Source organism: Brachyistius frenatus, unplaced genomic scaffold (assembly GCF_029030835.1).
Source record: "Brachyistius frenatus isolate BFR_SWC_R1_liver_20210118 unplaced genomic scaffold, ASM2903083v1 Contig_17, whole genome shotgun sequence".
In the NCBI taxonomy this organism is placed as follows: Eukaryota; Metazoa; Chordata; class Actinopteri; family Embiotocidae; genus Brachyistius; species Brachyistius frenatus.
In genome coordinates, this window is record NW_027210616.1 from 1545353 (window position 1) to 1564423 (window position 19071).

Here is a 19071-nt window from a genome sequence, read left to right on the forward strand (position 1 = left end):
GCCTGTGGTGAGGAGTCTGGCCCAGCATCATCACCCAGTCTCCCACATTGCCACACATATGGTGCTGCCTTTGTGTCAATTGTACTCTATGGGGTTCCTGATAATTAACAAGATGACAGACAAATGAAATGACAAGCACAAGGTGTATTCGATTTTCCACTACCTTGACTTTTTTTGTGTGCAGATTAAACATTTTGAAATGTTTTTGATTAATTTAACCCATATCAAAATAATAAATCCATAATGTAATTACAATGCTCCCCACTTTGAAAATGGCAAACCGAAGAGTAATTGTTTTTTGTGTCTATGTTTTGTATGTTGTATGTTGCCTTAGATTTGTGTATGCATAATCACTGAATAAAAGTACAGTCTCACTTAAGAAAATAATGTACAACATTAGAAATGGGCCTGGATACATTCACCAGCAAAGTCTGCCAAGGACACTTTTCCATCATTTCTATACTGTGCCAAACCAGAGTCAACTCAAATGGAAATGCATTGTTAAAGACTTACTGTTTGAAGATGAAAACATACCCCTAATTGTTTGCCAGAGAAGAAGAGTCAAAATAATCGGATTGGCCACAGTATTAGCAATAACTGTTGCAGGGGATGAATGATTTGCTTCTATATTGATGTTGTTTTTTTAAGAGCCAATGTTACATTGTCAGAGCACTTTGTTACAAATCCAGCTGCTAATGTCTTTTAGAGTTCAAGAGAAGAACTTTATTCACACTGCACTGCCTTCTCCCTTTCTCTCCCGGTGGATCATTTTTGTTCATTTGGGGTTTGACTTAAGTCTGAATAGAGTCAATCTGTGTGGTTGATTGAAAGCTGGTTCCTGAAAGCCTGTTACACATGCATTTCGGACAATAAACAACTTTTCAACTTTACATATCCTCCTTTTCTAAAGCAAAATGAGAAAGAAAAGTCTCTGTCTCAGAATTAGGTTAATTTCCCTTTGCCATTCATTTATGTAACATCATGAGGGAGAGTTTCTTCTTTAGAGGTCATAAGTGAGTAATTAGCAACATTATAGCTGTATACTTTTGTCCATTCATTGCTCTGAACCCAAACAGGAAAAGGTAAAACATGTACTGAGTCATCTATTAACTTCAATAAGATCCTTTCAATTCCAATTTCACAATTTTCTTGAATATATCGTAAACAATTCTTTCTGCTTCTGCTGATATGATCAAAAGCCTTCATTATTAAGGCACCATTGCTTGCTGCAGACCTTAATTGGTGCTTTTGCAAAAGCAAGCAACATTTGATTTTAATGGCTTCATCCCAAACAGAATTGCATGGCTTGCATTATGGTTTTTTTTTTTTTTTTTTTTTTTATATATCGCTAAATTCCCTGAGGGAAGGACAGAGATGTCATCATTAGTGGGCAGTAGACTCTGGCCGGGTTGTCTGTGATGGCTGCCGAGGTCTATAGCATGGTCAGCCATGACTGTGGCCCACTAGCAGTGTCTGCTTTGTGTTTTTCCTGCCTGGGCTCCCATCTGGCCACGTGATCCTACGCCAGTCTGCTCCTGCGGAATACATTTGGGGAGCTAATGAGGAAAGAAGCTTTGCGTAGACCTGGAAAAGGGCACCTCTCCCTCTTTTTCTCCTCTGAGAAAAAGCGGGGAAAAGTCACTGTGGTCAGTTTTATTAACTTGGCTGACCTTCACACAAACAATTAACATTTACAGAAAATGCAGCTCCTCCCATTATCTCCCTCATCTCCATCTTAATCTTCAACCTCATGTTTTTTTTTTTTCTCCTTCCACAAAGGAAATGTATCAGACAGTAACAAATTAATGGCAAACCCGTAGCATGTATTTTATAGACAACTGCAAGGTGACGTGGATTATGCAGGAGAAGCTCAGGCTATCTGAAGGTCCCTGACATGTTCTGTAATTAGCTAAGGGCCTTTACTCCCACAGTAAAGAACTAAAAGTGAGCAGTGATTAGGTGACCTTATATACTGACTTTTCCTCTACAAAGCAAACCTCTGTGCTTTGAGTGAAATCTGGTCTATTAACGAGAAATATATAGGATAAAAAAAAATTATTCTGACAGTTAGAGCCCAAATGAAGTTTTCCACATGACCCATGTTCATTTACAAATGTATGATAAGCATTACATACAGTACAAAAAGTGCATCCAAGGGAACAATTGCTTAAACACTGTTACGCTTCATATGGATACATTGCTTTTTAACCATTAATAACCAGGTAAGTTGAATAGGAACAAACTCATTGCTTGTGTAGCTTCTTTTTTCTTGTCTTCACCAAAGGTAGACTGTCATTCTTGTGACAGGTGATTTGTATCCTGACGTGAACAGAAAACAAGACTTGCATTAACAGTAGCTTCATGTGTGTGATCACGTGTTTGTGTTTGCATGTGTTCTTCCATTTGCAGAACCTGATAAAGAACCTGCCAGAGCAGAAAGAGCTGAGTGCGCTAGCAGAACTAAAGGGTGAATACGAAGAGCTCGTGGAGTCAGAGCAGTTTGGCATTGTGGTGAGTATAATTTCCTGGTGTCTGCTGGATTCCCGCAAGGGAGCACACAGTATACACAATCTTACTCCCTGTCTGTTACAGTCAAACACTTGCAAGTATGCTCAGTTGAAAAATTCAAAACAAAATTACATTGCAAATTCACTGTTGGGCGGAACTACCGTGCTTTTGGACAGTGGTACAGCTCGGACCAGAACATTTTAATATTTAGAATTTAGACGGATGCATCCTCAAAAGTTGCAGTGATGATTATTTTAAACATCTAAAAATACTGAAATTTGATAACCCAACTTCCAAATGATAGAGGCTATGGTTTAAAAAAAAAAAAATCATTTTGATTGAAGCAAAGAACAGTTCAGTCATTTTTGATTAGAATTCAGCATCAATAACTTAGTGAATGTCATATTTTGACATCAACTGTCAATGTTATGATGAAGTCATACCCTCAGGCTATGAATCCTGTCTGTAATAAAGTTCTTTGAAAAGTCAGCCTCTGTAGTCAACCAGCTTGGTGATGTATCCCAATACTCTAATCAATTTACCATGAACATCCATAGTTCCGTCTAGTGCAGGGGTGAAAAAAATGATACTGTGGGTAAGATATTGTATACTTCAATTTTAACCCTCGACAAATAATCACAATTTTTGGTCATCACAAAAATAAAGTTTAAAACGGAGGATGTAACCTTTTAAAAGCCCAATTTGGAATATTTCCACTATACATATTACATTAGTAATGTTTTTACTTGATAATAAAGAGAAATACGTTTCTTATCAACTGCTTGTGCTACACACTTGCTCAGCCTTGCAATTTACCTGCCACCTTTTCACACTTGACTGGAGGATGACTGAAAAGGCAAGGTTGAATTGTACTGTAAATCTATTGTAGAAGAGGGGAAGTACATCATCAGGCTGCTCTGACCTTTCCACTTAGTTACAGCTGTAATTACTTTTTAATTAACTGCTCTTACCATCCATTTACCAAGTGAATACCGAGCACTTTAGGCAACTGTACAAGGAAGTGTTATCTTTAAAGTTAACTTTTCAGCAAGATCACAGAGATACATTATACAGTTTTACAAAATACATGTTCGGTGAGACCCAAGGGTCGCAGACGTGCTCCATCACGCTAGTTATTCTCTTTACCCATTGAAGGCTTTTTACCTGTCTTTTAGAAGATGTAATGAAGCAGGAGGTGGCAGTTTCCCTCGTGATCTCACCAATGTTGTGATCATATACTTCCCCACTGATGAAGTAGCTCCTCATTGCAGAGATGTTTTGTTCCCCTGGGAAATAAGCCATGTTCAAGCTCTTCTCTGCCAGAGCTGTCAACAACGTGCTCACGTTCAGTGTGATCTCTACTTATTCTATACAAATCAATTAAAGTGAGAGGGAGGGGAGGAGTGTGTGCCTACGTGAGTGCATGCAGACAGCCATGTAAACAAGGACTTCAGGTGGGAAGGATTGTGTGTATGTGTGTGTATCTTATTTGTTTTATTTCCCTCCCATATTCATACAGCTTTCTATGTTTTTGTTATTTTGCATCAGCGATTTCACCCTGAAGCCCACAAGTATTGATTGGGGCTATTATATTACTATGACAGATCTGTTTAATAGGAGATTCCTTTATCCGTATAAAAGTCAGGCGGGACGTGGAAAATGGGCAAATTCCATTTACTAAAGAGGGTAGTTGATTTTCAGTTTATTTGCCGCAGCAATAATCACACTGGAGATTCAACATGATGGTGAAGGCAGGGTGGTATGACTTTATCGGATTCCTTTTCTGTCTTTGCTTCCTCACCTCATTAGACGTTATTGTAAATCACAAAATTATTTTCAAATATCCCCAAGATTGTGAGTAGCAGAATTCATGGTGGAGAACTAGAGAGTTACATTTACCAAACCTGTTATATCTTAATGCAGAGCCTCTCTAGTCTTAGATAAATATGCATTATTTTTGTTAACTAGTACACTGACCTGTAAGTACAGTTTGCCAGTGAAGGGCATAAGTTCGAGGAGTGTCGTAAGAAAACTGAGTATAAGAGTTAATTATTGATTATTGGAAATATACCAACCCACTTTTTCCTGCTCTGCACAGAATATGGATATTTACTATGAACATTTTTACCTTGATTGTGGGTGACAAGGTTGGGTTGTTGTCACTATGGCAATATTAGGGAGAGTTGATGCAAGTAAGTGTGCTAAGAATGTGCAAGTGAGCTTCGCAAAATGATTAAATATAAATAATTGTAAACCAATACTGGAGAAAAACAGAATGTGGGACTTTCATTAAGCTGAATGTGATTTCACACACATCATATGTAAATTATTATTATTAGGCCCAGGCACGTTGTTTTTATACAACAAAAATAATTTACATTCTTTCTTTTTACTTCATTTCTACCCTCAGATGAGTTCTGTAAAACTCCTACGGCCACGTCTCAGCGGCATTCTGTTTAAACTGACGTTTGAGGAGCAGGTGAATAACATCCGGCCGGACATCATGAATGTGACATTCGCCTGTGAAGAGGTGAAAAAGAGTGAAGGCTTTTTCAAACTCCTGGAGCTGGTATTGCTGGTTGGCAATTACATGAATGCTGGCTCAAGGAACGCCCAGACATTTGGTTTCAACATCAGCTTTCTCTGCAAGGTAACGCACCGCTATAACAGCTGAAATCACATATGAAAACCACGTGGTGAAAGTTTCCAAAATGTGAACTGACATTAACATGAAAGTGATACATATTCAATGCATATCATTCTGAATCCATTTTCACATTTGTTTTAATCTAATATCTGATAAAGCAACAATCAAATACAAATATTTCAAGTCACAAAATATCACAAACATGACTAGATGTGGAAGCGCCAGCAATTGCAGCATCTGTGTTCACTGCCAGGTGAAGTCACAGCATGCAAAGGTGTGAAAAAGATGGCTGGCAGCCATATGCACACAGCACAACTAAGCTGTCCCCCCCCACAGCAGATCAAGCTACAGTTAGTCAAGGTAAAAGGAAAGCAGGGTCTCAAGCTTTGATTTTAAAATTAGACTATAGAAGAAGTTATAGCAGTAAAGTCCTTATTGTTTATTGATTTATATAAATTAATGTAATGAGAAATGTTTTTTCTGCTCATATATATTAATAGTGTAGTTTTTAAAACAAATGTAAAGGCCAAAAAAGGCCTTTACATCGACTGAATCTTTAAACGTACATACTTCACTGTGCAGTGATAAACAGACATAGCAACCAGAGGATTGTCAATATGATTTTCTTCATTATTGCATATGTAAATTGTGTCCACATATTTGGACACATTGTATTAATCTTTCATTTCATTTCAATTCAATTTCAATTATTTATAGTTTCTCAAACTTCATATTCAGTGGTTATTTCTTATGCAAGGAAACTTAACATTTTGAAAGTTTTATAAAACATGTCAATATTCAAGTTGTAGAAATCACATTAAGATTTTTGACAATTCTTTGCAGTAGGATTTTCTTATAAGCTCCCACTGCTGCCTGTGATTGGCAGTCAAGCCGTGGTGATAAACACCCAAAATAAGTTTTTGTTTGTTTATTTTTGCATAATCTGCTGTTTATAAGCGGAACTATTGCTGTACAGAAAAAAAATGACACAAGAAAAGATCAAAACCTAGTACATGGTTGAAACGTATAAAATGCTAGCTTTTAATTTGAAATGAGGGCTTTTAATTTGAAATGGATACAGAAAGTCATAGCATTCAGCTGGCCAATGGAGCCTTCATCAGTCAGTCATGTGGCAGTGACATACATTCACACGAATAGAGCTGTCCATGCTGTTGTCAGTCGAGCCTAGAAAATATGATCTTTCCTGAATGGTCATGTCAAATGAAACAATCATAGCATAACGACATAACAGTGTCATATGAAAACACTCAACATAGGATGTTTTCATGTGTGACTTCTAAAAACCACAACCTTCCATACATATTTGAAGCCAGCAATCTTGCAGGTACCTTTTAGATGAAGGCCTTTACTGTGGTGAATGTAGTGTACTTTTGGTATTCCTGCAAGCTGACTGACTCATCGTGAAGTGTCAGTGTAGAGCCTGGTAATGCCTCAGGGGGCTGATTGGACCATTATTGATGGACAACGAAAAAAGTCTACTTTCTCACTTTAGTCAATCAAGTAAATGGCCCCCTGGGTGGCAGGTCTAGGGTACCTAATGGGCTCATCAGGGAGGAGGTTGATGACGGGAATGAGCATCAAAGGGAAGGGCACAGGCTGTCCCAGTCCCACCTTCGCCTTCCAAACTTGAGCCCTGCACTACAACCCCGTGTCCTGTCAAGGACACGCAAATCTCTCGGGAACCAGTCTGGTCACATATTCAGCAAGCTGAACTTGCAGTGTGGCAGGATAAGATGTACCATATGCACGTAACATATGAAATGAAGGAATCATTTTTAAATATATTTTTCAAAGAACATCTACATTGTTTACATGCTTAAAACATAAAAAAAAAACAAGCATGTTTCTTTTTAAGAATACAAAAGAGACTGTTTCTGTAATTAAATATTTTTGGTCAATGTATAAATTAATTTGCTCTTTGGTTCAAAAACAGAAATATAACTTATCATTGGTTTTATCTCTGACTTACTGAGGGATAAACACATTTACTGGCTCTGCTTAATAATTAAAGGCTGCATGGCAATGATTCTTGTTCAGTTTAAGTTTAACAGAACAGGCTGTCAATGAGGTACTTGAATTGGTAAAGGTAAGTCATCTACACAACAGTAGTGTGACCTTGTGTCCTGCTAAGAAAATATAGCATTTTCCATAGCTGAAATTACCATCACAGTTACTCGTGCTATTATACATAGTATGTTCAAAGCACATATGTTTGTCTCTTGTATTCACATAACTTATTGTCAGCAGTGGCCTTGTGATTTTACATAACTATACTGCATGTACATTCCTTCTACCTTTCCTATGAGTCAGTGCAATTTTATGAGCAACTATATGTGTTTGTCCTTTGCTGCTGCTCCATCTGAACAAGTTAAATGGAGCAATCAAAGGCCGACAATACTTGTTAGTGTGTGATTTCTTATACTCCCACCGCCACTTCAGCTATTAGTCGATTTATATATATATATATATATATATATATATGTATATGGGAACTTGTTTGCTCGTAATATATCTTGCCAGCCTTAAATCTCATATATAAGAATGTATTGTACTAACTTGGGAGGGATTTGGAATAATACTACCTCAAAGCAATTTATGCTATGAAAGATTGAATGATATCACTGTTCAGAATTTGCGTTCAGTGACAGAGTAATGAAGCATTGCTTTTTTAATATACTTCAGATTTGTTTGAAGTAGTAACATTTATATGCAGTCTATCCAGCTGCCCCAATAGAATAAAATGGGATCAGACATATGACAAGTAGCTACTTTAAGGAATGGCAAGATGCATTTCATGAGTGGTTTTAAAGGAAAGATCTGAGGCAAACGTTAAGGTAGCCTAAGCTCTTCAAGGAGAGCATTCCTAAGTTTAGGAGCTTTGGCAGTTTTTCACTTTTACCACAAATATTAAAATTGCCAGTTCATGGGATGGATTGAGAATAAAATGGCCCTGAACTTTCACATAGACAAACTCAATTCAACGTGTGCCCAGATACTTCACAGCCATGGGCCAAGTCCTCACAATACCTCAAAGCTGCATTGACTGAATTCCTGATGTAAAATAGTGTTGAACTAACACAGGTACATTGGGATTTATGTGTATTCCTGCTGCCCTGACAGAGACCCTCAACATGATGTTACCACTACCAACAACACCTCATGCTCTCTGTAAAGGTCCCATAGTGTATACATTCCCATTTATTTATTTTTATTACAAATACATTTTTGGTGCAATACAAAATAAAATAATTAAAGTATCAAAATGTTCAGTCTATGAAGAAATGCCCACGGCCTACATTATGTTTGTGACATCACAGACTCACCCTCCTTAAAAATGGCATGTTATATGTCCACCCTCATCATGGCCCACTGTTCAACCTTTTAATGTAGAAGAAAACACAGAGCTAACAAGCCAAAAGACAGGAGAAAACCTGTTGGCCCGGGCATGGGTAAATCATAAAAAAAAATTAACCAATTAGAAGAGAGAGTCATTGCCATCAATGCACCTTAAAGACACAGACGAAAAAAACAAAACAAAAACAGTCTGTTGTTGGTAGAGTTCCAGACAGGAGATATAAAACTATATTGTGGTGTTTTTTGGTATTTACAACCACAAACATATTGTCTTATGGATATTAAGAAAGCCAATAAAATACCAGAAAAGTGTAAAATATGGCCCTTTAAAATACAGTAAATCTGTTACTGCCATGTGCACTAGTATTTTCAAACTTTAATTATCTAAAGTATTGACCATCTCAAGTGATTCAATCAACATAAATGCAATGCATTAAAATGCTCTGTTTGTCACATATTGCTACTTCTGTCTGTAAAATGTAACTGATACAGTCCCAGACTTTATTTAAAATTGACATGATAAATAAAGCCCTTATTTTATTGTGCAAATTACTTCATTAAAATTGTAAACGTAGAGATTTGGGGAGAGCAGTTAACATTTTCTGTTTATGAATTAGTGACATTGCACTGGCATTGCATGCTCTGAGGACTCAGCACAGTGTTATTATCGCAATAATATTCACCTCACAATACTAACATGTTTCCAGTTTCATCAGGTAATTGTAATAGCTACTGTCTTACCTGAAACCACATGGTCTCTCTGTTTCCATCCACTGCACTTAATAAAACCCCAGTGTGCCCATCCTCCTGCCCTCTGAATTATTAGCACTTTTTGCCAGCAAGGCTGTGACCAATATGCTATGATACGAAGATGCAGTATGCTGTTACTGTACAACTGTGTTACATGATTTAAAATTATTGTTCCAGTAAATGTGCTGTTTGTTAACATTTTCTAATTAAATGATTTATTACATTTTACTAAAATTAGTTAGCAGATGGAATTACTGCTAAGAGATGCACTTTTTTTGTACGGTAATGACAGTTTGGGGTTGTGGTGGCCGTGTCCTTTTCATTTAAACGGTGCCATCTTAATAGGGCTCCGCTTGACTCACGTGTTAAACCGGTCCAAATCATAATGCTGCAGTCGCCAATTCAGTTGTTTCGTTTATTCTCACATTAATAAAAAAAAGAAATTTACAAAACATTATCGTTGTAACGTGAGGTCAGAGACTACCGATGCCCCTTCCTCACGTTTCCTCCATGTTTGGTGAAGAACAACAAAAAACTCAGTCCCTTTTCTCCCCTATCACAGCTGATAATCAGCTGACAATCATCTGGTCAGTCACAACTAATACATATTAATTACTCAGCATATTAATTTCATCTTATTTCATAAGTCAAAATAAATATTTACATTACCTCAGTAAATAAGCAAATTCTAATATAATTTGTTATCAACACAAAATATGGCTCTAACAGGGGTATAACAATAAACAAATTCAAATTTAAAATCCATGAAATTAAATTGCGGTTACTCAACGTGAGAAAACATCCTCCTCTAATGAAAGTATGTGTGTTTTTGAGTTGGTGTGTGACGGCATGCCTCTGACTGCTTGAAACAGTTTCAGTTCAATATCGCCTGAACGTGTGTGTGAGAGGAAGTACGCACGTGTTTGCATGCCTACATGTGTGGGCATGTCCAACTGCAGGCTGTTGACAGCGTGGATATTATCAGTATGAGTACAAAGAGGTGGGTTGTGCTAATTAGCTTTCCCAGCATGCCGTTCGAACAGCATGGAAATCACGGTGGGGAATGAATACGGAACAAGTTTTCTATGCACTGATGTGAAGAATCCCAGCTTCAGTGTATGAACACAGATACACACACAGACACACTTACTTGGCAAAGGCAGTACAGTACTTGTATTCAAACTTTTCTGCCCCAGTGCTTTTTTTCTATGGGGTGTATTATTTCCTTTTGTGTAGCCATCAGTAATTGGTTGTGGACTTTTTGTTAGACCTCGTTTTTTTCATCTTTTACTTACGTACTGTAAACGGTGTCACATGGAGTTTCCCAAGAATTTGGGTGGTATTTTCAGCTTGTTAGGAATTAGTTTCCACAGTTGAACGTATAACATGAACCCCCAGAGAAGTGCCGTTGCTCTTACACCATGCTCTTTGTTCTAATTATAACTTAAACATATTATAAAGTAGGTTGAGGTTCAAAACCGGTAGTTACTTTTTTTCCTATGTAAAGGAAATGTTTCCTGCTCTGAAAAGGTACAATTACATCACAGCAGTTGTTGCTTTTTAGGAAATCAATTATTGTTCATTTGGAAATAATGTACTGTAGTAGGTATTGTATTTATACTGCAAGTGGCTTCACTTAGTTTTACGGTATACTCATTGACAAAGTGGTTGCATTTTTCTAAATGTTTTGATAATTGAACTAATATGACTTTTTTTTCTGAACAACAGTTAATAAACCACTGTAAAAAAAAAAAAAAAAAAAGTAGTATCGTAAATGTGTGAAAAACTCTGGGTTTATAAATATGTCTATACTTTGTTTGTCATTTCAGCTCCGAGACACTAAATCCATCAGTCAGAACACAACACTTCTTCATTTCCTGGCTGAGAAGTGTGAAGAGAATCACCCAGAGATTTTGAGGTTTCCAGATGAACTGGAGCATGTGGACAGTGCCAGCAAAGGTATGTCTCTCAACCTTTACCTCTCAGGACAGTCCAGTTGCATGCAATGTGGTCATCCTAATACTGTAACATATTCACTGTGCTGCTATCAGAGGACATCTCTAAGTGTAGTTCAATTTCTAAGCCTATATTGTGTTCATTTATTTATTATAGCTTATTTTTAACACTTCACTTACTCCTTTCCTTTGACAACAGCTAACACTCTTTGTGACAGGAATAGAGTTGTTTGTCTGACCACATTGTCATTCAGGCTGTCAATAAACTAATTCCATTTTAATTCTTTTCTCGAGCATTTGGTGGAATCCCTGCAGGCTTATTTACTTTGTTAGTCTTGTAATTGGTTATTTAATCTAATTCAACTAATTATGCACTTGACTGAGGCTGCCAGCCATTGTGTAAGTGGACTGAATAGTCTTCATATGCTGTATATATTAAGTTGTGTATATGCACACATTCAGAATCGTATCAACTTTGTCATTTCATGGAAATTAATTATTCAAGGAGAATTACTGAGATTACTGAGACAAGTAAATCAATTCCTATTGCAAAAAATATCAGGAACTCTGTCAGAAGTAGGGAAGCAAACATTTTATGCTGCACCATATACTTTACATGCTGTTGTTTCATTGATCATCACATATAATTGCACTGGATTTTCAATGGGATACTGTACTCTTCCTTTTTACATTTTCAGACACCGAAAGTTGTGAAATGACTACAGGTTATTTGAGTTTAATTAGATGATTCAGAATATTATGCATTTTTTTTACTCACTCATGTTTTATTTCATACATTTTACAGCATCTTTAATTAAGGAAAGCAAAAAAATCTACACTGATGATCATCTAAAAATTAGATGTGCTTTGAAACAGATCACAAAGGAACATAGTTGTGGCTCATTAATTGCTTAAATATTCACCACTAGCTCCAGATCCTTTACAAGCTCATGGTTGGTCTTTCAGGCAAACTGACAAAAGAAAATAAATCAAAGCTACTGTTCCACCTTAATACACTGAATACACTGTACACTCTTAACATAAAGTCAAAAACTACTTATGCATGATAGTTTAATATAGCTTAATAGCTTAATATATATATATATATGTATATATATATTTTTTTTTCCCCAATCGATTGAGGTTTCTGTTTGCAGTAAATACAAACTTTTAAAATTATTTATTTGTATGAGCAGGCACAGTTCGAAACATTCATAGTTTTTTTTTTTTTTTTAACCCACAGACTGTTACAAGAGCTCCCTATTAAACATATGTTATGATTAATGTTTACCCATTGACTACATAATGAAAATGTTTACATCAAACTCAAAGTACAACAAACCAATCATATGTAATATGGTACATACAGCAGAAGAGGTGACTATAAAACCTTCTTTCTCTCATTGGTAAAAGGATAACAAAACAAAAAAACACACCATATGGTCACACTCTTCTTGGGTAGTAAATCTTATGTGACCAAATCTGGTCACCCAAGCATATGATTTCTGATTGTAGATTGTCAGGGGTTTGTGGGGGAGCGGCTGACTTAAAGGGATCCTGAAAGTAATGTGGGGCATTCAAATGTAATTAAATGGCAATCTGCAATGACTCAATGTGGTACAATTAATACATCTTATTGATAAGTGCAATCAGGCCAGGATAATGTCCCGAGGAAATCATAATTTCCCCTGCTTTGATTGGCTACTTCAGAGTTCTACAGTGCACAATTTCTCCCAGAAATTGCTTTGCCTCCTTGCTATTCTAGATCTTTACAGTTTTATTTGACCACTTTTCACCATTAAAAATGGTGCACATCTGTTTCCTGCAGTCCTACAATGATTTAAAGTTCTTCAGCAGGCCTATGAATATTTAAATAAAGGCAATTGGTAGTTATTGTTAATTGTATCATTGACAATTAAATGTGTTGTGTCCTACTAGCATTTAGTGATAATAGCTACAGGTAGCAATAAAAGCATGTTTTGCATGCTTTTAGAGTTAATGGATATATATATATATATATATTACTATCTCCCTATGCATCTATCAATATGAACTATATTTATGTATTCTATTCATTCACTAAAATGGCCCAAATTATGTTTTGATATTATGTTGACCATGATGTATTTCATATCTGTAGCATAAATTAGGTTCACTGCAAAGAGAACATACGTAATTTCAATTATATTATATTAATTCTGATGGTTCTTTTGAAAGCCTTGGTTATGCAAAATAAATGAGTGCATTTTATTAGGTAAAAAATCAGTATCCTCAAAGACTAGTGTGTGAGCAGAGGAGAGTAAGTGTCCTGGTGGAGTCTACAGGGTAACAATAACTAAGACAAGTCCAGCACATGTAGATGTTCCCTTAGGAGGCTCCCCAGTCCTCCTAGGATTCAGCTATTATCAAAGCCTACCTGTATCAAGGTCAGTTTTAATCAAAATTCACATGATTATGTAAGAAGGCAGGGGCATCAATCTGTAAATGTTCCAGATAGCACCAGGAGAAGGGGAAGGACCCGTTTAGACAATGCACTGTGAGCATAAAATAGTTGTATATAATTTAAACATACTCGCTTGTGGCTGAATATGTAATTGTTTTATCTCGGAATTAGCTGTTCTCTGTTCAGCAAATTTATTTTCCAGATATAAAAGAAAGCAGAAAAACGGTTGGCCTGTCGTGCCCTTGGTTTTCCTTCCTAAAGCATTGAGTAAAAACAAAAAGATTGTTGAATCCCTGCTACCTGAGGTACAAAAACAAGATCTTGACTGTATTTTTCATTGCACGTAGAGATCTGCCAGAGACACTACACTCATTTCGCATTAAAAATATATATATTTTTTATATGGGTATAGATTTGTGGCGAGACATATTAGTCTATTACAATCTTTAACATTGATGCAAGTATCAAGTTTAGTCTTGACATCCACACTACCAGTTTTCATCATTACTAAGGTAACAATTGGAAACACCAATGTGACAACGTATATTTTAAAAAAATAAATAAATAAATGTTTAATAAATATTGAAAAAAAATAATCCTGTCCTGTACAATGTAGTGCTGAATGAATGATGTTATTGGTAAGTAATTATAAAATGCCAATTTATGAAGTCTGAAACAAAATATCTTCAGGTATCTATATTTGGAATTTTTCTAGGTGGATAGGCAATACTTAGTCCCTTGCCCTCAAAGATGCTATGATGTATTTATGTGCAGGATTAACTGAAAAAGGATGATAGCCATGTGTAAGACATCAGGGCTGTTTTCTGATCCAAAAGATCCTTCTGCAGATTCCACTTGTGGTCATCCCTTAAGAGTAACATTTTGCCTTTATTGTTTGCTTAGTATTCAAGCTACTACCTTATTTCACTGTGAGCTCCTACTTTGGATGAGCTGGGGATTGGTAGCCTCTCCTGTCACCATGTCATCTTGGATCTCCAGTGATAAATCACTTTGGGAGGTAAAGGATTGGAACGAGGTGTTGGTAGCTCAAAGGGCCTCTTTGAAAATGCTCTTTTTTTGCATCCTCTTCACTCCCAAAATGACTACTCACAACCAGTAGCTCTCTGTCACCACTTCAGTTGGAATTTTCAAAAGTTTTAGGAAAAAGAAATTGACTTAGATGGTTATTTTATACCTTCTTTATTAGCTTGTAAATAGTAGACGAAGGTTATCCAAATCGTGAAATATTCCAGTGAGTAATGTGTATGTTAAAGAAAGTGACCATTTTTTTTTTTTTTTTTTTTAATGTGGGATCATTAACTGTTGCATGATTAAACATTTTTAGCAAATATTTTCTAATGAGCCTCAACATGCAATATAGGTTAAAGAAAAGTAATAAACTGAAGGTGAAGGACAGCTAAACTAAATAAGATGGGGTTGCTAAAGAAGTGACAGTTTTGTTGAAACATTTTACACCATGATTGAGCATAACAATTCAGAAGGTGGTCATCTTGCAACAGCAAGGTCTCTTACTGGCAAGTGCTTTTATATGGGCTGTCCAAGCTCCTCTACAAAAGCACAATGAAACAGGAAGGCTAAGGACATGAAACACAATAGTCAGCCTTGGAAACTGAGGGCCACTGACAAAGGACACATCAAGATGACTTCCCTTTGAAACTGGAGGATGTCCAGCAGCTCAGAGCAGGCAGAAACCGGTGAAACCTGGGTATGCCCGCCTGTATTCCAGAGAAGTTGGGTCAGAACTATTATTTTTGGACAAGGCCATTTCCCCATTGCCATTTCACCTCGGGTGCAGGGAACCAGAATGGTGCTCTGGACTGAAGAGTCAAAATTTGAAATAGTAGGATAACCAAAGGGCTGGCAAGCACATGAAGGGTAGACTCTCTGCAGGCAACAGTGAAGTATGGGGAGGGTTTTTTGCGAGTTTGCAGCTGCATTTCTGCGAATATTTTGGGAATTTGGTCACAATTAGTGGTCTCCTAAATTCTAAGGAGTACATGCAGATTTTTATCCATTACACATTGCCATCAGAGAGGCATCTGGTTGGTCCCAAAATCAATCTGCAGCGTGACAGCAACCTGATACATACAGGTTTTAAATAATGATCTTCAGTACACAAGTAGTTCTACAACAGATGGTATGACCCCAACAGAGCCCAGATCTCAACATCGAGTCAATCTGGAATTACATAAAGATTTATGGAACAACCAACCTGCCAAGTAGAAAAATGTGTGCAAGGGAACCTACAGTATGAGCATTTATGCTATTTCCAAGGCGTTAGCAGGTGTCTCCAAATATTGGTTTGATATAGGCTTTTTTCCATTTACTACACTTTGTATAAAAGCAACTAATCAAGAAATAAACTACAACATGAATGCACTATTTTTGAAATACCCCTCATTTAACTGCATGTTTTGCCTAAAAGTTTGTACATTATTATTTTACATTTTACACCATCATAAAATCTGTTTAATGAGATGCTTTGATTAGATGAGTAATTAATGCAAAATGTGCTGGTATTACAACAGTGAATGGAATAGTCTGTGCTATGGTGTTGTTGTTATATTTCTACTGTCTTTGTCAAAGAAGTTACCTAAGTTAAAGACTTATCCCAAATGAATTGGCCATCTGCTGCACAAATAATCACAGATCGTCCAAAGGGAAAGCTAAACGATGATTTCAGTGGGCGTGCATGTTTTTGTTTGTGGATGTCCGGTAGAGTCGCTGTCAATTGATACTAGCCCCAGTCAGCTGCATGTGGTGTAGAAACTGCAAGTTGTGGTGGGTACATTTTTTTCCAACTGTGTGAAATATCAGCAGGGCACGCTCACATTTCAGCTGTTGAATGCATGCAGTGGAAACACTGAACGTTCTTTAACTTAGAGTAGCATTTTCTGCACACCTTCCTTATTCATCTTCTGTAGCATGATGTACTAGTGAATTAGTGTATAGTCGATACTGAACATATGCAGTATGTACTCTATAGCCTACATATTGTATGTGCATTAATTCATACATTTACTATAAGACATTATGCCTGTAATCATTTGAAGTGTAGTCATACAGTCTACTATTTTCATACCCCTGACCTCATCTTAATAGTAGTGGCAAACCCTTGAGAGAAGTGTCATTGGCCAATTTGCTTTGTTAAATTCCCCCCAGAGACGAATATGTGGGGCCCTGACAATGAGAACTAAGTCTATGTGGTGATTCCACTCAATCAGTGGTGCTCTGACAATCTGTCTTGACAATCCGGGAAAAGAGGAAATATGACACAAATGTTCTCATAAATCTATTTAGTATAAGGCATAGCCAAGGGCAAAGTACTTTGGAGCCTGAGAGAGGGAAAATGGAGAATGAGCGGAGAAAAAAAAAGGATGAACTCTGAGGATATTAATACCGCTGTGAATATATCTATTATCCACATTCATTTCAAGGCAGTGCAGCATAATGAAGCAGTGCCCATTTCCCATTTAAACTCCAAGCAGTACTTGGCTCTGTATCACGTAGACAAAATGCCTTTCTGGATGGGGTGGGACACAAAAAGGACCATTTGTCTTTCGGTTTCACAGGAGTTGCATGAAATCATGGGGTTGAGAAGATATTCCCTCATGCCTGTCCAGAGTGGGGAGGGTGTCTCACTGTAGTGAGCTACAACATATGAAGGAGGAATGTAAAGAATGGATACAATTCCAGCCAAACACCTTAGCACTGCTGCCATAGACACACTTTTTTTTTTTTTCCCAAAGAGATGCACTTGTCTTTAAAAATAACTTGCAATTTACTCATATCATCCTCACGGTGTTATATTTCACACTTCTCCCCCAACCATTGATCACAACAAATAAAAGCTTTTATAAATTATTTTTTTGGTTAAGCTGAAAAGCACACATACGCGGGATGTGCTTTCATTGCTATTGTTAAGTTGGTTTGTAATCAGTAAAATGTATCACATCAAAATTGTAGTTTCTCTGGCAACAACGACTGATATAGACCTAAAGTACATTGTGAAAAGTAAGGGAGAAAAAAATGAGTTGACAATATTAGTGGAAAAGGGCAGCTATAAATTGCATTAATCCTACTTTGGTGTGTTAATTAAATTGAAATCAAATGAAATGTCTGTCATTTGATTTCATAGTTTCTCCCGTTGTAGCCTCATTCGTTTTTAAAAACAAGCACAAATCCTTTTTAGAGCTCTATAAAGTATGTTGAAAAATGTGTCTGCACTTCCTGCTAATTTCTATCAATTCTTATCAGCTGTTTTTGTTTGTGTTTTTTCCCCCTGTGGTGCAACGTGGCATCTTAAATATAACTGACCTATGCTTATGTATACATATTTTGGAAATAGGGAATTAGTGATAGTGAAGAAACTGCAGTAAAATGTTTACTTATCATACCAAAAATCTAGGCATAAACAGCTTTTTTTTAATTATTTGCAAAAAATGTTTGAAATGATGAAGTGGCCCATAAAATGTATAATTTAGTAGACTCCTGTGTACACAAGTAAAGGAATGGCCTATTTACCTGGTTTTGTGGCTTCATCCATTGCCAGGTCTTTCTCCCTCGTGGATAAGGGCACCTCTGATGAGGCACTCCAATTATATGTGGCACTACTCTGAGGAAGTAGGCTGCGATATCACCTGTGTCCACTGACCTCCACCTGCAATTCCTTGGGTTTTTCGTTGCACAGTAACAAGCTTATTGCCATCAAGTTTGATATGTTCCCACTTCTTTTTCATTTCTGTCATGGTTTGGTTCTCTGAATTAGCACTGCTCATTCCAGCACTTAACAGATTTTTATTAAAGTGGGAATGCCTATGAAACTATGACCACCAACAATACCTACTCAGCCATCTCAACCTCTGCAAAAAAAGAAAACAATAATAATAACAGCAATGCTGATAATCTGGTTCACACTCAGTTAAATTGTCCTTCTTAGATTTGTAGTCAAACTTTTGCATTCTTACGTAAAAGTAATTGAATGACTTAGGTCCATAGTAATTCCATTTGCCTTTTCATCATGGGAGTTAATACGGTGGGGTATGGGGCACATGGATGGGCAGCATTTCAACTTTATTATGATTTATAAAGTGGGAAATTTCAAGTAGTTGAATGTAAAGGAATGTTCATTTTATCTTTTGTTGCACATGTCATGTATGTGACATCTACCATAGATCCCAGGCACTGTTCATTCCGTAGCTTTGGTGGACTATTCATAAGATCACACCACTGGGACGCTTCAAGCAGCAGAGAAGCTGGTCATGATGATGAGAATTCACAAAAAGACAAAAACCTAATCCCAGAGGGTACGTAACTTCAGACCCCGATGGAGATTCACCAACCAGCGGTGCGTTGACCTAGACTGAACAGCT

The 19071-nt window shown here is 36.9% G+C and overlaps 1 protein-coding gene across 4 annotated transcripts in view; it reads left to right on the plus strand.

Annotated features, from left to right (window-relative positions):
* diaph2 (diaphanous-related formin 2) overlaps positions 1-19071 on the plus strand; it is a 371302-nt gene that overhangs the window by 219123 nt on the left and 133108 nt on the right. For all 4 annotated transcript variants that reach the window (XM_069694231.1, XM_069694228.1, XM_069694230.1 and 1 more), the window contains 3 exons: positions 2410-2511; positions 4919-5158; positions 11110-11239. In XM_069694231.1, coding sequence (XP_069550332.1) covers positions 2410-2511; positions 4919-5158; positions 11110-11239 — 472 coding nt within the window. The remainder of the gene's footprint in view (positions 1-2409; positions 2512-4918; positions 5159-11109; positions 11240-19071) is intronic.